We start from the raw sequence: 21,042 nt of genomic DNA on the forward strand, positions 1-21,042 counted from the left end.
ACCTCCAAGTATCTTGATGTTTGTTAGCTTCATAAATCCAGCTGGAAGTGAGTGAGTATCACATATCCAAACATTTCACAGCTGTGGGCTTGAAAAAACACCTTTCTTCTCGAATTAATCATTAAAAACATTAATAGACTGAGTGTTTTTAGTAAATGTGTCAATTCTGGCAGTAACTCAACATACAAACGGATAAATTGCCGATAGTGTAAGGAAAACTGTGAGGAAGACTGTATATTTACATTATCCACCAAAGTGTTATGTCCATCACACCTACAGTAAAAGTCTCTCCTCCAACACAAAATACATTCTCTTTTTCCTCACTTCTGTGGAGAAGTCTGCCGAGGCTGCGTCACTCTAACAGGGGGAACCAAGTGTCACTAAAGAGAAAGAAAAGTGCAGTAGATGGATCTCCATTGCATCCGATAAAACCAGTGTATCTGTTGTTATTCCAGCACTGTATCCAATCAGTTTTCTCGAGGTTTAGTTTTACTGTGGTACATGCTCCCGCTTCCTCTCCCTAGAAAATCCACTGAAATCCTTTTGATACACAATGTTAAAACACAGCAGCCTCCAAAATAAACACATACAATGAGGGGGAAGGAAATCAATTGCTTTTAGGTCCTTGATTTCCTCCTGGTCTGATTTTTTTCCTGCCTTTCATTTTTCATCTTCCCTCCCAAGGAGGTCCAAAGCTGCAGACTGAATTCAGGAGGTTCATCTAGGCCACACACACACACTCACTCTCTCTCACACACACACACCCCCTCCCCACCCTTGCCTCTACTCCTCCCCCTGTCTCTCAGTCCCACATCACTGAACAGTACACAGCCAATTAACGTTAGCACATGCATGATTTAGCTTCTCCACTCTCTCTATGGCTTCAAACAGAGCATGTACATTCAACTTCTCTACACACAGATGACCTCCCCCCATGCCGAGGTATCGACCACTTCGATCCACGGTGTGAATTAAGGTGCTGGTCAGGTCCGAGTCAGGCTAATCGGGGAGGGTGTGTGTGTGTGTGTGTATGGGGGGGTGCTCTCTTTGTGTCTTTGCAGAGTATATGGGCCTCCACTCAAGCCCAAGGATTTTCTTTGAATTATTTAAACCTTCTTCCCCCTAATTCATTTTTCAATGGTTCCAAACCCCCCCCCCCCCCCCCCCCTGCAGCCTGGAGACACCCCGACTCCCCCCACCCCAAACAAAATGAGCAAAGTTGAGAAAGCTCAATGAAAACTTTTTGGGTTTGTCAGTTCTTGTAAAAATGGTGGATGTGCTTCTCACGTTAACCTGATGATGAGCTGAAATGCTCAGACATTGGAGCTTTTATTAAAAAATCTTGTACGGACAAGCTCCAGTGATCAGCTGTAATTACATACTTTCTCCATCTGAGCAATTCCTCCGATTCAGCACAAACAAGGATTTGACAAGTTGTTGTTATCAAACCGACGTTGCTGAAGTGGCCAGGGCATCTCTGCTTCCTAACCACAGCAGTCACAGTGGTGAAACATATCTAAAGCTTCCTCTGATTGTGTGTGTGAGAGAGAAACAGAGCCTAATAAACCATAACAGATGTGTGAATGGCCTCGTATCTGAAGGAGTGTACCTACATATACTTATTATTCATTACTCCCTGTACCACATTATTACTTGGCAGAATCAATATCGGAAGAGCCGCAGAAAACAGAGAAAGCAGCATTAGGCATTCAGCACAGCCGGTTATGGAGCTACAAATTGCTTTTAAGTGCAGACGCTGTGTGTGTGTGTGTGTGTGTGTGTGTGTGTGTGTGTGTGTGCGCGCACATGTGTGTGTGTGTGACAAAGAAAGAGAACAAGTGCATATGGGTGTCTCTGGGTGCACTTATACACAAATGCGTGTACACATGCAGCACAAGGGCGACTAAACACGTGAAAAGTAATCGCTGTAGCCTCTGCCTTATTTGTAAGCTTGCTGAAATAGGTTTGCATTTTCATTGTGTGTCACACCATAATTCAAGCTGAGCTTTTCAGTCGCATTACATTGTTCAGGAAATACTTACTTTTCCAGGGTCGTCTTTGGAACGAGGCACTTTGAGAAAACACTTGTTCAAGGACAGGTTGTGTCGTATAGAATTCTGCAGGGAGTGACAGACGGAGAGATGGAGAGAGGGAGAAAGGAAAGAAAAAGGCAGGAGGTAAAGAAGAAACAGGACAAAAAATAGTTAGAGAGTAATTCCACTAAATCCACTTTTCCGAGTAAGTAAATTACACTCACTTCAATGTGTCAACTGATTCTGGTCCCAGTCTGGTTTCTATTAGAACAGCTTTCTGTGCTATTTTCCAGAGATAACTTTGTTAAAACCGTGGGTCAGGACCAAAGACAGGACCCCTAATGAGGTCCCATGGTCGATCTGAGTGGTCAAAAGTATCTCATCAACACAAGGCCCGGGTGATATTACCATCTCCTATCATGGTTTATGTAATTTTCCATCACAATATGGTAATTGATCTGTAAATCCAATTAAGAAACAGTTTAGAATAACCATAATGTACTGTTGACAACACCTGTTCATTGTCTCATTGCCCTGATCACATGGCAAAGACACTGAGGGATGGTGATCACATTTCTGGCATTATAGGGTCTATGTTATCATATCCTATTTTTCACTATGTTTCTGTCTAATTATTCCCCTTTTCTTGTTAAATATTTGCTGATTTACCCTTGACTGGCTTGAGAAGGGAAATCTCTTTGATTAAACAGTTCAGAGCCATTTAAAACCTGTGCAAAAAAAAAGCAAATACACGTTTTCAAGAGTGGCAGTGGTACTAGAAGTAGTCCTGGTATCTGTCCGGGGCAAATCAACATTTTCCCAACCACTGACACACACACACACACACACACACACACACCCTCCCCTGTGCATCTACCGCAACCACAAGTGGAGCTGTTTTCCCGCTTTCCACCGCTTCCACCATTGAGTAAAGGAGATGCTTCAGGTCACAATAACACAAGAGTGAAAAGCGAACCATTACGCTGCAAACGTAGACAGGCGTATTGATTAAAACGGAGCTGAATCTTTTCTAACAGACACAACAGAGACAGACGGTTGAAAAAGGTGGCTGGAATGCATTCATGTTGATGGAGGTAGGCTGTGGCAACGATGTGTCAGAGCCACGAGGGGGAAGTGAGTGTCTGTGGCTGTGGGGTCTGTGGTTGTGGTTTTTCCCCCCATGTTTTTTTTAAAACATGAAGGCGTGTTCAAGCTAAAGGGTTAAATTGGGCCTCCACCATTTTTGAATCATGTAGCTAAGTCAGTTCTGGCCATCACAAGAGGAAGCTGCTGTTTGTACAGATTGTAACAGCTCCTATTGTTGTGTTTGTGTGTGTGCCCGCATATGTGAAAGGAAAGAGAGAGAGTGTGTGTGTGTGTGTGTGTGTGTGTGTGTGTGTGTGTGTGTGTGTGTGTGTGTGTGTGTGTGTGTGTGAGAGAGAGAGGGCCCTTAACAGCGTAGGCTAACCTGACATGAACCTGTTCTCTCTTCAGGCTGCTTCTCCACTCATCTGCTGCTGTTAATTAATACCACTGGGGAGGAGGAGGGGAATAGACAGAGGGATGGGAGGAATTTCTCTTCTCCTTCTCCCGGGTTCCCACTGCTCATCACCGGTTTTTGTTTCTCCTACAACAACCACCTTGTCTCTCCGTCTCTGGCACACCATAACAGCCTGGTCCACCTCTGCCTCGCCCCTGCTCCTCCTGCAGAAAAGCTCCGGCAGCTCTCGGCTGCTCCACTTAGCGGATCACTGGCTTTTTGTGGCCGTCCATCAAGGAGAGGCGTGACAGTTGGGTGATGAAAAAGTCAAGGAGGAACGCCACCAGCTCGACACACAAAGGCAGCCATCTGTTCCCAAAACTTTCCTGTGGGAGGTGGTGGTGGATCATTAACACTGAGTCCGCACATTACTTCGGCAGCTAACTTTGCTAACCTCTACCTACTGTCTGCTTATTTACTCTGTATTTTCTTTATTACCCAAGCAGTTTTTGCACACCTGTGTGCACTACTTGAAATGTCTGCACAACCCTGTATATTTCAGACTTTGCACATTCTGGCACTTGTCAGTTTCAGGCATGTGTGCTTTTTAAGTGCTTTTGGGTACACCACCCAGCCTCAACAGAGGCCGGAGGGTGCACCCAAAAGTTACGAATGCAGATTAAATCTTTTATTGGTCTAAATTTGTCCATGTCATCAAGTTTGGTAATTGTTTTCCTCACAGTGTGCAAGAATACACCGTTCCCTCACAGTAAATCAGGAGGTTTTAATATCATTTCTGTGACAGTTTGAGTTGCGGGAAGCTTGCTCTCCTCACGAGTGAGCCCCTTATGATTTGCATAAAAAGTAACACCTTATAACCCACGGCAATGGTGATGTCAGGATACTGAACCACAAAATTTAGAACGTCTCTGACCACACACACTTTCAGTCAATTTAATCTCCTTAAGATGATAGTCAATGCTAATCATGTGACAAAGTGAAAACATGTTTCAGTGGATTGAGGTTAATGGCTTTAAAGGTGCAGCACAAATATACTTGCTCATAAAATTCCATATACCGGTAACACTGTGGTTTGCAACCTCTCTACCACTAAATATGTTGCTGACCTAATTAAAATCCTGTTGTGTTTGCCCCATGTGTGTTCATTTATGCATTATATCTTATTTCTGCAGTGTAATTTGCAATTAGAGCTGGGCCAAATATCAGTGTCACATAAAAATAAGACATTTCAACGAGGGCAAGAAACTACACCCATGTTAGTGTGTCTGGAGGGCTGCAGTGTAAGGAAGCAGTGCTTCGACCCCAACACTAACACCATCACACGGACAATGCTAACATGTTCACATTTAGCTTAGCTTGTTTGCATACTAACAAAGGAACAATTCACACATCTGATGGGAACATCATTAGTTTTGCTGTTTGGTCATGAAATAAAGTCTTTTGACCAGAAGACCATGATGCTACGTAAAGTGGATATTAGTGGATTACAATTCAGTCTGAAGGAAACATGAATGTCTGTCAATTAGTTGTTGAGATTGTTCCCACTGGACAACAGACCATCATGGCGAGCTGAGGGTGAACGGTGATCGAGTGGTCAGGCATGTTGGCATATGCCTAAAGCACTGATCGCTGTTTGACTCCCCGACTGAGATGATCCTTAGCGCGTGTCATTCCCCAAGTCTTTCTCCTTGCTTTCCTGTCTCTCTCTGTCCTATCTAATTAAGGCAAAAAAAAAGACCCCAAAAAAGTCAAACAGCTGGCATGACATGAAATGTTGATACGAGTCAAATAATTGTCTAGATTGTGCCAGATAGCCTATGAATGGACTTGGTAAATGGACTTGCACTTATATAGCGCTTTTCTAGTCACTTGGAACACTCAAAGCGCTAATCATTCACACACATTCATACATGAACTCCGTCAACTCCAGGGCAACTGTGGGTTCAGTGTCTTGCCCAAGGACACTTCGACATGCGGACTGGGGGAGCCGGGAATCGAACCACCGACCTTCCGGTTAATGGTTAATTCCGGTTAAGCTCTACCTCCTGAGCCACTATTTTTAACCACTTTTGCCACTTTCTGTTCATTTCCTTAAAGATTTATTGCACTTCATTTGACGATGGTTATTGTGCTCATTTGATTTCTGACGTGTACTCCGGGAATTCTTTGCAGCATGAGGTCCATACACAACCTACGCATGGGTGCACACACACTCTGAGACACCCACATGTTCCCAAAAAGGTCAATGACACATAAAAACAGCTTCGTTTTTATTGCCAATGACAGGAAGCTGGACATGAAGAATTACCACAATTTCACTGCTCAAACTGTTGCAAGGACATGCATGTTCAAGTGTGTGTGTGTGTGTGTGTGTGTGTGTGTGTGTGTGTGTGTGTGTGTGTGTGTGTGTGTGTGTGTGTGTGTGTGTGTGTGTGTGTGTGTGTGTGTGTGTGTGTGTATATGTATGTGTGAGAGAGAGAGTCTTGCACAGTGTGAAGGAAGACTATTCTTCCACCCGGAAAGCACATATTGCACATGTGGATGCCTGCCTTCTTTCCTACATGTTATGGAAACAGTAATCTCCTCTCACTGAATGGGAATGGTCATCATCAATAAATGTACTGATTAGCAGTGCTGTGAAGTAAGATAATGAGATTCACTGCTGTGTCCTCCTTCCACCCACTCCTCTCCCTGCCTGATTAATGAGCTTATTGGGCCGGGCTGAGGCCATGCCATTCTGCCCAGTAGCTGATAGATCACACAGTCGCAGGCACAGTGTGAGAGAGTGTGTATGTTTAGGAGGACACTGAAGAAGACCACCCCCAGCTTTGGTCTAAACAACTTATTCCTATGGCAAGAATATTTCTGTAAACACAGTAAATACTATAGCCTACAGTACAACATACGTAGGCCTGTTCGATTAATCGGTTTTAAATCGTCATCGGTTTATTTAGTTAGTACGATGTTAAAAACGTGTAAATCGTAAAAAAAAAAAGATTTTTCACTTATAGGGCAATTACGGTACAGCCTCGTGATTCTCGTGTCGGACGCATACAGTTTATGGTTGGACGTCGCGCTTGTGACTCTTCCAGTGACAACACTCTGGCCAATCAGTGGAAGGCAGTCGGTTGACGTCATGTTTTAGTATAGGTTAGTAGTAGTATAGTAATAGTAATCGGAATCGGAATCGGAATAGTAATCGGAATTGGAAATCGGGTTTTGAGAGAAGAAAATCTGGATTTTATTTTTGGGCAAAATCGAACAGCCCTTGTACAACAGTGTTTACCTTCTATTTATGCAGCAGTCCAGACAAACACAAGTGACAAATATCTCTGATTTTCATTTTTTAGTCTTGAATTCAAACTCAAACTTAGCCCCCACAAAAACCTGAGATCACATTAACATTTTTCAATAAATTAAATAATATTGTAAATTTTGCAGGGGATCTAAAGGTAGAGAAGAATGATTAAGATAAGCAAATACATTTTTTTTTTGTTGTTGTTGTTGTTGTTGTTTTTTACCTTTATTTAACCACGCAAAACAAGAAAGATTTCTTATTTAAGCAATGGCCTGGTAGGAGGGGATACCCATAGCCAATAATTAAACCTCATTATTTCTTGTGTTTCAACGGTGAAACCGTTAAATACTGATATTCAGTTACAGTAATATTCAAGTCTGCAGCCCAAATGAATAATGCAACAGTAATTAAAATCTGTGATTAAATGAAACATGTTTTATTAATATAGCAAAGACAGACAGACAGACAGACAGACAGACAGACAGACAGACAGACAGACAGACAGACAGACAGACAGACAAGGACACAGAGTCAGAAATGAGTTTTGTTTTGTAAAAGTAAGAGTGTCTACATAAGACCACATAGACCAGAATGCACCAGCAATCATTCATTGAACAATTGAAGTGTGCATTCAATTATTTTTAGAGACTGGAGATCAAAAGCATGATTAAATATGGTAAAGTGAATGTGCACGTGCTGCTGCTGCTGCTTAACTAAGGGTGCAACACCCTGGACTTGAGGAGGTTAGTTATATAAGGCAGGCTGGATAAGCATGGATGAACCTTTTGACAGAATGCAATGTGATATAATGTGATGTGTGACAAAAAGTCAGGTTTGGGAAACATGCTTTTGGGTGGAGAGGAAAACGGAGGAAATGAGAGTAAGACTGTGTGTGTGTGTGTGTGTGTGTGTGTGTGTGTGTGTGTGTGTGTGTGTGTGTGTGTGTGTGTGTGTGTGTGTGTGTGTGTGTGTGTGTGTGTGTGTGTGTGTGTGTGTGTGTGTGCATGTGTTTGTGTCTGTGTACCAAATAAACAGGTCACATGGAGAGGACTAAAGTTACATAAGTGGCAAGGTTTGGAAGATTTGGGTCATGGCAGCTGAGTTGCATACAAAAGGGGCAATATAAGATGGCAATTCCTAAACCAAATGAAAACTGTTTTGAAAAGTGATGTGTCACAAGTGAAGCGACAGCATCACTTGGCCCAGTTCAACAAAACCATGCCAACCAGCTGGGCACACTGGAAACATACCATATGCACGAGAGAGTGAGAAGTGTTTTCATGTGGCCAATTTTCCAGAAGTAACAGTCCTTTTCATTTTCTGCAGGGCCAATGTGACAATGTGAAGTGACTAAGAGGTCGAATCAGCAGATGAGAAACTGAAACTGAAATATTTGGTTCACAGACACAGGCCTATTTGCATAAAAATGGTCTCAAGTCGTGTTTCTGTGATAAACATATACTCAAAGCTTATTTGAGAGTGACTTATTTTCTAAGGGCTGTTGTTAAGTAAGAAAGTAAGATACCTCTGTGTTTTTTTTTTTTTTTGTTATTCAAACTCAACATTTCCTCCACCTGTTCCTCATAAAAACCCTCCCAGCTGTTCACATCTCCTTCTTTATTTTCTCATAAAAAATCAGCAGGAATGTTAAACTTCATTAACATCAGCCTAACATCATTAAGTACAATAAAGTTATAATGCATCAGTCTGTGATTACACTGACAGAATAACTGCTCTGAGAATGCAAATAATGCTCAAATACCAAGTTAATTATCATGCTAATGTGTAAGTACCGATGACAATATTTTTGGAGAAGAAGTTTTCAGTTTGCACAGGAAATCAGTGTCAGTGAAGTTCGACAAAATGAGCCCTTGCTGTTTTTGAGATGGGTGAGGCTCTGAGCAAAATAAAAACTATGGTTCCTAAAGTTTTACTTTTAAGGTAAATTCACTGATTTGACTTGGAAAGCTGTAACAATAAGCCCGTGAATCTCTGCTGAAACACCTGCACTGCTGTGTGCGTCTGCAGGGAGACAAGGGGTCAGGAGGCAAAAGGTTTGCTGGCCAGAGTATTAACCTATGGAGAGCAAACGGAGTGTGGCGTACACAGACAAATGCACACCCACGCCGCAGTATTCAGGAGAGTCTCTCCCATGCCCTTCAGGATGAATGTATTGTGGTGTCACAGAGGTAGTCCTTGTGCGCCCACAGACAGAACAAGAGATAGAGAGAGAGAGAAAAGAGAAAGGGAGGTAAGAAATAGCAGGAGGGGGTATTTGGAGAAAAGAGAGGCGGGGGAGATTTTATTAACTCTCAGCTCAATCCATACAGTGCATAAAGAGAGGGTAAAATGTGGCAAAGTTTGGAGGTGAGGCGTAGGGAGAGGGAGCTGGGGGGAGGAGGGCGGATGCAAGAGGCACAAAGAAATAAAGAGCTGCAGTCAGCTGGAAGAGAGGCAGTGTGGAGGTACGCGCACATACGGACAGGTGTCTTAGATGTGAAAATCCCCTGGGTTCTGAGCATCATTGAGACACCTTATTATACCCTGATGGTGACGGAGTGACAGACGCTCTGTGAGAATGCGGGGTTGAATACAAGTCACTACTTCAAACCCCATCTAATACATATTCATTTCATTTGATGGACCCTTCCCCCGCCCTCTTCACTCTCTCACTGAAGTGCTTCACACAAGTCATCTATAAGAAGTGGGGTGTGTGGGAGACTGCAGTGTGAGTGTGTGTGTGTGTGTATGTTTGTGTTTGTGTTTGTGTGTGTGTGTGTGTGTGTGTGTGTGTGTGTGTGTGTGTGTGTGTGTGTGTGTGTGTGTGTGTGTGTGTGTGTGTGTAGCTGGGTATTCCAGTTTTGCTTGTGTATGCACCTGCACCCATGTGGATGTAGGCAGGTGTATAGGCACCTGTGAATTTGACTGCAAGCAGTTATGTACACACCTGTTCATCAATGTGAGGATGTGTGTGTGTGTGTATACATAATTATTTCATAATGTGACTGATGGAAAGAGATATAGAGAGGGGGCATGAGTCATGGGTAACTGCAAAAAAAAGATGAAATGAAAATGTTTTTAATTTGTACAAATTCAGGATATGCACACAGGTAAACCTGAACTAAATGTAGGTGTGCAAAAATCTTAGAGAGATTAGAAATGAAAATGATTGTGGAGCATTTTGACCATCTATGTCAGTTAAGATTATTAAGCCACTGTTAACATCTGCAACACAATCTTTGTCACCTAAATTTGCGTCAAGACAAATAATGGCACGCTGACAGTGGCTATACCAGGACATCAAAATGGATGACGTGAGGGAAAAAATAACCAGCAGTGAGAACCAACTTATGGACAATAGATTGCCAGTGACTTCAATGCTTATAAGAAGTATTAGCATTTGATGCAAGCTAGGCCTATGGTCCCTGAGGAAACAGTTGCATTAACACAAGTGGTGCGTCTGTTGACAGATACTTCTCCAAGAACTCAACTCTCAAACTGGCAACGGGAGGCCAAAGAGGGCAAACCCAGTTAGACCCCGTTACATCTGTGAGCCAGGATGTCAGATTGTTTCAAACTGTGTGTGGGGGATAGAGTCAGTGAAGTGGTATAAGACTTGATTGACAGCTGTGTGGACCACCAGCAGCTGCCTGATTCAACAACTGTATCACAGCCACTTACAAAATATTCAGAGGCTGTCTGACAAGACATTATTCCAAAGCTGAGGGTGCAGCTGATGGACAGCAGGTCTTGCAGATGAAGACAGATCATTATTACAAAAACAGTTATGTTAGGATCACATTACTTCAACAACAAGTGAGAGCCAACTGAGCAGGTGCTTTGAACATCTCAACAGGAGATAAAGCAAAAATAGCCAACAACCAGGCATCATACAAGCAATATGTACTACATCAGTGAGGAGAGACAGGAAAGCAGGGAGAGAGACCTGGGGAATGACATGGTTTAGAAACAAGTGTCACTGATGTGTTCATGTGAGTTACTGGTCAGTTATCAGCCTTTACTGTTTACAAGTTACTGAGGGTTTCAGTCATATTGCAGTTGCATAAGTTACTGCTGATACAAACTGAACATTTCCTGCTGCTGCTGCTGCTTCACATTAAAATCATCCTACATGTGAGCCTGCTTTGTGAAGCAGCTATAGGAAATGTTACATGTTTAACACCAAAAAAACAAAACAAGAAGAAACAAACACAGTGAGGTGAGGAACAACTGCAGGTTTAAAACCAAGAATTGGGTTAAAACTGCATAGCAGACATGTTGTTTAAGGTATCTTCAGTTAGGTAAGGTAAGACAATGAATGTGATCCAACAAAACAAGCAACAGATTAATGTGGTAAATACTCAGACTCCAAAATATACATTTTTCAATTGTATTAGAGCTACATTATCAGTCAGTGTAATCAAAATATAATCACAAATTGATGCTTTTTTCCCTGATACTCTTTCAGACAACATTTTATAACTCTGCCAGAAGATTAACTGCAGAAATACTCACATTACAAAGTGATCTACCAAGAATCTGTGTCTGCTCCAGTCAGTGCTATTAGCGGTCTTGGAGTGGAAGTCTTCATCTTCTATGCTGGGCATTGGGCAACCATATGCTGTTTTGCCAGATCCCCCAGTGCGCCAATGTAAGAGTTCCATTAAATGAATGAGAGGGCAGCTTAGTCTTCACACAGCATTAATGTATTTTCTGCAAATCAGTGCCCACCATCAAAGACACTACTGTACTTGGAGCATGGCTCGTTCTCATAGTTGCTCACAGCTCAGCTCAGTAGTAGCAGCTCAACCCAAAAGTGATGGTGTAGTATCAGGCCATTTCATGAAATAGTTCTCAGTGGTAAAACCATCGAGGCTTTCACAATAAACGACAGATTAGAGAAAAGTAACTTTTGTATTTTTCTTAATTTCTCATGATTCTTCAAACTTCTCTGATGAGCTTTTGAGGACTTCTAGCTTGTAATAACTTAAAATATAAAAGATCAGAGACATTCTTCATCGACTCCCTGTCATCTTATCAGTGTCTCATCATCAGTTGGGTTTCTCATCAAATAACTGATTTAGGAAGACACATCCTTGAAGCGGTTATTTTTAATATTGTGTTTTAAAAATAACACAGAGACCAAACTAGGTCGCAAGGCAGCAAGAGGTCATGCTGGAACACTTCCTGTACTGGTTGTGTCGAGCAAAGCGCTGCAGTGAAGTGACAGTTTCTGTCAGTGGCTTTCCGGGAGAGGAGGCGAGTGAGCAGGGACGGAGGAAGGAGGGGAAGAAGGACAGGTGGGCAGAAGTGCTCCGGGTACACTGAGCTTCTCAATAATGTTTGACAGCCTCCTTTTTCTATTCTTGGACCTACCCGATGAAAAGAGGACCAGTTTTACAGAGAGTTGTTGCATGGAGGTGTGTAGAGTGGAGCTGTTGGTTTATAGCTGCTTAAACTGCACAAGAGCCAGATCTTAGAAACAAAACCCACACAAGTCATCAAAATTTGAAAACAATTTTTTTGGGGAGATTTTGTAGTTATCATCAGCCAGAAACTCAGCTTTTTCAAAAACTCTGAGTTAAACCTGCAGATTCAGACTGGCACTGGATTTCTGTCACCCCTCACCCTGTCTATGAATGAAATGTCAACATACACAGCCACTGATGTTATGTCAAATGACCTTGCAATCATGAAATAGTGAGTCTCACCGCAGCAGTGTGAGAGCCTTGTTTTGACAGATTAAAAAGAAAACTCTGAAGAAATAAATTGTGACTTCTGAGGATTGATATTTGACATCCAGCAACATAACCAGACTGCGGGTGACCTGAAGAGGACGAGGACGTGATCTTGCCCATTTTGTCTTGTTTCTCAAAATCGACCTCAAAAGAGTTTGTGAGGGTGCATGTCATTTTCACATGTCACTGTTTTTCTTCAGATTCAACCATTTTAATGTGGATGCGCTGTGGTCATAGACAGTGACTATGTACACCTTATAATACTTTGCATATCTGAGTGCCTAACCCTAACCCGAGCTGAACGGTCGACAGCTGAAGAGGCTGCGTCTGTCCCATCATGGCAGCTGTCTGTCCTCTATCAAAGTTAACTTTTAACTTGGTTCAGTGCCTACACTTTCTTTTCCTTCATTTTCAAAAGCTCAATGGACCATTCACAACTGTCAATCACAGACTTATGCTTTGGTTCTTTTCTTTAGGTCAATATACTTTACTGAAAATCGTCTGATAATGCAGCTGTTCATTTCAACTGACGATCCTTCCTTAGAAAGCATCACACTGGTTTCACTGGTCCGAATCAGCACACACGTGTAATCAGAGCATCTAACTTCGTCAATTCCCCCCAAAAAACAACTACAGATTTCCTCTTCTGTTCTATGAAATACTCTGATGTTATTTAGGGTCTGACAAAAGACAGGCCCATATCTCTTTGCAGGACTCAAACCCAGGGACTGGCAAATAAGCTCATTCACTTGTATAATTGTTGCATTCCAGAGAGAGAGAAACCAGCCTTAAGCCTGTTATTAGCCATATGGAGAATGCTACAGGCCTGGCTGGTGAGAGAGGGAAATGCGCTGCTGGACGGGTGCCAAAACCTCGAGGAGATAGCAAGAGACATTCCTCGCTTTTAATTAAGAATTTAATACTGAGACTGCTATTAGTGATTAGTATGTAATTAAAAGCTCCAGCAGTGTTTCACACACAAGTTTAATTAGATTTAATTAGAAAAATACTTTGTTGTTCATAATTCTTAAAAAAAGAATAACATGTTATAAGCTATAGACTGTATTTTGGCTCACGTGCTTTCAGACGCTGCAGAAGTGAAAGGATGAGTTATGTCTCCGTTTTACATGTTTTCCTGCCTTGTGCTGACTACATTTATTGCTGGACAGGTCTGTGATGCTCTTGTGAGATGTTTTGAGGTGTACAGGATGATTATATTTCACCACTTGGCCAAGGTTTGGTACAAGATGCAGATTACATTCTTGCACAAAAAGTACACAGTATAGCTGTATGGTTTGAGTTACACTGACATCCGATTTACAGAATTATGTCTAGTGATCGAGAATATGATGTATGAATAGATTTGCCTTGATTGTACACTTTATTAGTCAGGTTTTCTAGTATGATCATGGGTAGTGGTAAACCTGTTTTTGTTAAAAATAATGTTTTCATGACACACTTCAGAAATGTACTGCAAAGCAGAGGTAGAGCAGAATTCTGGCTTTTTTTTATCGACTACAGGTTCATTAAATTGTGTATCAGCTATCAGCTCTGTTAGCAAAGCATCAACAATATTTTAGAGTCAAGGTTTAATTTAAATTACATGAAATCTATATTGTATGTTTTATATATAAGTTATTTCTAACACAATGTCAAGAGGGAGACTTTAACCTTGAGACAAGACTCTCTCATATACACACACACACACACGGACAGCAGACTGGTCGACATGACATGTTAACTGGGAATGCGGGATGCATGTACCAGTTCTGTAAAGCTGCATTTACACTGCATGGTTCAAGTGGCCCAATTCCGTGAATGAACATGAACGTGTAAACGGACAAATACGCATGGAATCGGATATTGTCAGATCAGATTCAGGCCCTTGTTATATGTAGAAATAAATCGGATATCCAATACGTCTGCAGTCTAAACAGACAGATCGGATCTTTCCTGGCAATGTGTGTCGTACATCAACAAAGATTATATTAATTCCCGTGCCCACACGTTTCGCTGACCTGGACTACCATGGCCAGTTGGAGCCAGCTGTGGTCACTGTCACAGGAATTATGTTTCATTTTCTTCACTAACTTTATTTTGTAAGGACAGACTAGATGTTCAATCTGTAAACGTGACGTGTTGGATATAAACTCTGAGCACCAGACTCACCTTTGTTTATAATTATTATGGAATTTTAAGGTGACAATCTCCCGTCTTTAAAAAAGTTCACTATCTTATTTCCTTTACGCAACCAAAGCAGGTGTAAATGCAGATATCAGATATGGGTCACTTCTGATAAAACATGTAAATAGACAGTCAAAAAAAGATATAGGATCTAGGCAACCAATTGGAATTGGTCATCAAGGCCTGTAGTGTAAGGACAGCCTTAGTGACAATGGAATCAGACTCAATAACAACTGTGACAACTATCAGTCTCTGCAAACTACACTGACACAGACAGAGATGAAAAAGCAGCTTCTCAAGTATGACCCTGTACACACGTACAAGACATCATCTTGCTCACAGAACCACACACACACACACAAGTACATTCTTTAAATGCATAGACACACACGCACTGCACACTGTTTTCTACAGATCTTCTAGACTGTTTCAAAGCTGAATCACTCCTGAAATTTCACCACAGACACAGGCTCAGCAGCCTCAGTGAGCTAGAGCCAAATGACTCCCAGAAGCCAATGACAACAAGCTTCCCGCACACATGTAAGTCCACTTGACACTGTGCGCCGACCTCCACTGTTCTCAGTCGCAGATCTCCCACCGAGCAGGCAGGAGTGGATGGGGGCCAGAATAATGGCCCAGCGCTGATTCATATCAGGTGATTGTCTGTGACGTGGTGTTCAGCCAAAGGGCAAAGGCCATCGCAGTTGCACTGCCCTTTACAACGTCACATTAGGCCTTGCTAATTTGCAGGCAATTAGCCTGGCTGCATGGGAGCTACCCTGAGGCGACGGGGGTCGCAAGAGAGCTGGTTAGTCAGCACAGACTGTAACAGACCATTTGGTGAAGGTACATGGCTGAACTGCATTTCTCAAGTGGCAAATAATAGGAAGGCCTCATTTCAATAATTTAATGCTGAGGTAAGATTTAAGTATCATTTCATACACTATAAATGGACTTTAGCAGCATAGAATACAGATTAATATGTACATATCTTTGCCATTTCACCAAAAGCAAGGGCCAAATTTAATGTTTTTAAGTTGTCTGTTTTTGCCAAACTAGGAATATGAAAATAATGATATCATATGAAACAGACAAAAAAAAGCAACACATCACACTTGACAAGCAGAAACCACTGAATCCTTAGTATTTTTGTTTGATTTTTATCACATCATCTCAAGATTTAACTGAATGAGAACATAAAAGAAGTTTAATATCTACCAAGGTGAAAGCATTACTTCACAGAGATATGAATTATGAAATAAGCACAAAAACAGCCCGAAAAAAATAAAGACGGTGCACTTCAATATACTTTAACCAAATTAAAGAAAAGACAGTTAAATTTTAAGAACATTAAATATTAAGAAAATAATATAGGGGGGTGCTAGGTGGCACATCCCATGTTGGCAATGCCCAATGCAGTGATCAGATCGATTCTCAACTGTGCTGATCTCTACTGTGTGTCATTCCCCAGTCTCTCCCCACTTTCCTGTCTCTCTTCACTATCCTGTAAATTAAAAGGCAAAAATACCCCAAAAATATCAAAAATAAAATAAAATAATGTGGGCGAGGTGTTGAGGGTCGGTTTTTCACACAAAATCCCAAATGCACTGTGTCAAAACATCAGAAACTGATTTTATTAAAGACACCTCACTGTTACAAACTGACAAATAAGAGACAAAGATGCACAAAAAGAGACAAAAGTAGAGTGTCTTTGGTCTCCCACTGCATGCTCATAATGAGTTGTGGTAAAGTAAGGGTGGAGGGACATGTGGGTGTGAAGGGGCTGCAGAGGGCATGGGAAAGTAGAGCAGTGCACAGTGTAGGACACAGACAGAGAGGGGGAGAGGTTGGATGAGATAACGTAGGGAGAGATAATGCTGTTCCAGAGATACAAATACTGCTGGAATGATGCAGCCTGATGCAACGCTGTTTGCATTCCCCTCTGCTTTTCTTTAAAAAACGCTATGCATGCATGTTACACAAGATGAATTTCAAATTAACAACGAGCTCCAGAAACAAATGGCTTATGCATGTGTTTGCTGTTTAATTTCAAGACTTTTTTATTTAAACCTCCTCCTCAGCTCCGGAGGAAGATTCTCATCATTACTCAGATGAAAAGAGTTCTCCATATTCATTTCAAGCTAAGACACAAAAATCTCATGAGCTTGGAAAGCTACATGATTATAACAGCTAAACAGACTGGCCGTTTAAAGCATTTGAAAGTGTGTGTGTGTGTGTGTGTGTGTGTGTGTGTGTGTGTGTGTGTGTGTGTGTGTGTGTGTGTGTGTGTGTGTGTGTGTGTGTGTGTGTGTGTGTGTGCGTGAATGCAACACATGAAGCGAGCTTATGGTCTTCAACCAGTGTACGAATTTGTGTGATTTCTAAGGAGGAAGTCTGATGAATGTGTGTGTGTGTGTGTGTGTGTGTGTGTGTGTGTGTGTGTGTGTGTGTGTGTGTGTGTGTGTGTGATGTCCTGGTTTCAACTCTCCCGTTCCTGCACTCTAGCATTATCATACAGAGCAGACAGAGTGCGTGTGCTGGGTTGTAAAACTCTCCTCTGCTCTCTGACGCCCCTACCCCACCCCCCATCTCCTCTCCTGCTGAGCTCCCCATGTGTAATCTGTAGACTGCTCACGTACACTGCCTACCTGAGTGGGAGTCTCTCCATCGGTGTATGTGTGTGAGCAAGCATGTGTGGCAGAGGGTGAAAGAAGCAGCGCGGCCAACCACGCATGCGGCGTTTTCTGAAAGCTCAACCGTTTCGCCTTGGGTCCGTACATTTAGATAAAACCCAATTTCAAAGTGTGTACTCGCAACATGCACATGTGTGAGTCGAGCATGTCTGCAGAACGTGGCAGCCAGACAATCTCTGTGTCTGCGTCCCACTGTGTACAGCTGACAGCAATCACCTGAACTGGAATGAACCAGACTTATGTAACTTTCCCTGTGACCGCCATGCCTGGTATAAAACAAGCCCCACTGTGTTCACCCAGGTCATCCAGAAAGCAAAAGTCTACAGCCTTTTCTCAAAGACTGTTACTGTACCTTGAAAAATGGCACTGCACTTAAATTGTTACTTTACATGCTTCTAAAATGTCAGTTCATACCCAGGTCAGTGGTTGTAAAAATGGTTCTTGTCCACTGATCTGTGCGAGTGCACTTTGCTGGTGACAATGTTAGCGGCAGAGAAGGCAAAGTGAATAAGCTTATTGTTGGAGTGCCTTAGTCTCGCAGTGTTTGTAGTCTTGAATGTGTGCTGTATTGTGTCAAACACCATCATACTAACAAATACAACAATTCTGTGCCCTGGCCTCAGTGGAAACAACGACATCCTTGGGTTATGCATCTTGCAACACAACTCCCTGCTCTGATATCTCAGACAAATGCCTGAACATGTAAAAAATAAAACCACAATGCCATCAGTATAGTGCTTTAATGATGCTACTAGAATGCGGCCGCACACACAAATCAATGAATCTAGAGGTGCAATTATGGGATACTAAAACATCCTGGCATCCAAATACGGCCAGGAGGAACAGACAGCCATGAGCTGCATTGAAAGAAAGCATGAATGGTCTAAATAACCCCTCTCCTCTCTCAGAAAACTAATTGATTGAATCCTACATGCAGGTAAGACTCTCTGCCAACACAACCTGGCTTGTATCATAACCTTTTTGTCTCCATTTCTGGCATGCATCTCCGCTCAGGGAATAGTGTGTTGAAGATTATAGACGGGGAACAAACACGGGTTCGTGAAAGGGAAAGAAGAAGAGAGAGGAGAGGAGTGAGTGACTAAGAGAGCGAAGGAGAGGGGGGGGTGGGGGGGTGGGGGGGTGGCGGTGGTGGAGGGGTGCAAGTGCTTGGGAGATGAAGATAGAGAGTGAAAGAGAGAGAGAAATAATGAGAGAAGAAGAAAAATGTTCCCGCTCTCAGAGAGATGAATTGGTAGATAGTTTGCAGACAGCCTTTTCAATGTGTCTGTGGAAGGACTATATCTATCCCCTTCTTCACTAATAAGGTAGAGAATCCCCAAGACACAACCATAGGGATCTATTCATTTGTCTCCAATAACACAGCCACCTTTCTGCTCATATTAGCCAGGATTTGCATAGCTACATTTACATAAGGATTTAATAATGTCGTCTGAATGAGACGAAATGCACCTGTCAATCAAATCCGGTTCACTAAGAGGTTTCTCTGCTCTTTGAGTCAACCGCAGGATCAGATTTTTGCATCTTGAGCACAAGCAATCGGGTTTGGCGTTGATAGCCTTTTATCATATTTGAACCAAGGATCAAATCTGATTTCTTTTAAATCCCTCATCAAATCTTGGTTTGGCTTTCAACAATCACAAGTTATTAATATCTAAACTCAAAGATTCAACTGAGATCTGGAATCGCTTCCTGTTGGGTGGGACAACAGAACAATTTTAAGTAGCACAATGAAGCACTGACTTAATAGTTTTCCCCTATTTACCTTTGCTCATCATTCTGTTCTTATGAAAGCACAAATGGTACATTTGACTCCTTCTGAAATTGACCCAAACCCAACATGCACGAACAGAACAGAGACAGGTGCAGCCCTGATCAAAAAGAGCAACCGTATAATCTTCATGTTCTACCTTGCAAGAACAAATATTGGATAAACTAATCACAAAAATAAGGACTCTATAGACTTTTGAGATCAATAATACCTGGACCATTTCAGATCCACACATGTTAACATGCAGAGATTCACTGCTGTATAATGAGACCCTATGTGACCTTTATTTTACAGACTATAATTTGCAGCTGTTTTAAATAACGACTCTGGGTCCTTGGGTTCAGTCTCTTTAAAAAAAACAAAAAACAAAAAAAAACAAGTGGATCCATGAAGACCCAAAAACTGCAACGACTGAAATGCTAGCCCTTTGCTGTTGTCTTATTAAACTGCAACAGTTCAGGACCCAAACATGAACATGGTTTATGTTAGATTAAAAACAAAACTGTCAATAAGACAGCCTTGAGTACTCAGCAAATACATATCTTCTGCCACGTTGAAAAAGACCCAAACTGGAACCAGCTATCGGAGCCTAAATCATATGGTTGATCTCTCGACTTACCTTCCAGCCGCTGCCTGCCTCTCGGTAATAGGGGAAGTTGTCACAGATCCACTGGTAGATCTCACTGAGGGTCATCCGTTTGCGTGGCGAGCCGTTGATAGCAAAGGTGATGAGACTGGCATAGCTGTAGGGCGGTTTACCATCTCTGTGCTGCGCAACTTCCTCTTGGTCCAGGGTCGTTCCTGGATCCAGGTGGACGATTTTCTTGCCGGGCCCGTGCGCGTGATGGTGACCGTGGTGATGGTGTCCGTGGTGGTGGCTGTGGTGGTGTCCTGTGTCTGCCTTCTGGATGGCCGCCCTCATGCTGAGCTGGGGGAGCCAGTCCATCGAGGTCAGGCTGCTCTCCAGCTCGGAGGTCATGGTGCCTCGGAGGACGAGGGGTCAGAGGGGAAGGTTGAGTGGCTCAGCGACGTGGCGTATGCAGGGTCTCCTGTTTGGCTCACTGAATGGGTGCTGTGCAGCAGCCTTGGCTCAAGTCTGGAAAAGCAGGAAAAGCAGGAGGTTTATTTACTACGCCTATTCATCTCCTTTAGCCAGAGGAGAAAGCACATTTGGCAGAGACACACAAACAACAACCTGAACATAGTTTTTCACGTGCAGTATAGTCGTGTGTCATGGAAAACTAAATATTTTGGCATGTTCTTTACTTGATCTTTAACAGTGTCAGAGTCTTTAAAAAGTGATCTGCATATGAAAACAAGTTGATATCTAACTGTTTCATCCCATTCATTACACAGTGAGAAGCAAAGCAGTCTGGGGGACAAGGTGTGAGTGTAATGTCTTACTCTTGCCATTCCTTTCCATCTTTCCTTGGGCCAAAGCATCTGGGGAAGTCACCGAAGTGAAAGGTAGAATCCTTCCCTCGTGCATGTTCACAAGTTCTTCATTTAGCCACTGCAATGGCCGCTGCTGCAACACACAAACACAAAAACCACACAAGACGGTGAGTTTGCTCTGCCAGACTGCCTTCATAAGATATTAATATCGCACAACCGCTCAACTGGCCTCGGCATCTGTCCAACCCAATTAAAACTCTTCTCTCTTTCTCTCTCTGTGTTCTATCTATCTGGATTGCCTCTCACTCTCGTTCCCTCCAAAGTGGAAATGGCGATTGGATCTGCAGAGTGACTAAAAGCTGGGGAATTGTTTTCACAAGTGCCTGCCAAATGGGGGGAACAGCTCGGGAG

At 42.5% G+C, this 21,042-nt stretch overlaps 1 protein-coding gene across 1 annotated transcript in view; it reads right to left on the reverse strand.

Moving 5' to 3' along the window:
• LOC310989259 (forkhead box protein J3-like) overlaps positions 1-20,688 on the reverse strand; it is a gene marked incomplete at its 3' end in the record, with an annotated part of 44,845 nt that extends 24,157 nt beyond the window's left edge. Inside the window, exons 1-3 of the mRNA XM_083976257.1 lie at positions 20,641-20,688; positions 19,856-20,332; positions 2,043-2,117 (exon numbers count right to left, since the gene is read on the reverse strand). Coding sequence (XP_083832383.1) covers positions 2,043-2,117; positions 19,856-20,215 — 435 coding nt within the window. The 5' untranslated portion in view covers positions 20,216-20,332; positions 20,641-20,688. The remainder of the gene's footprint in view (positions 1-2,042; positions 2,118-19,855; positions 20,333-20,640) is intronic.
• Between the last annotated feature and the right edge of the window lie 354 nt (positions 20,689-21,042).

Source organism: Trachurus trachurus (assembly GCF_905171665.1).
Source record: "Trachurus trachurus genome assembly, chromosome: 7".
NCBI classification, from domain to species: domain Eukaryota; kingdom Metazoa; phylum Chordata; class Actinopteri; order Carangiformes; family Carangidae; genus Trachurus; species Trachurus trachurus.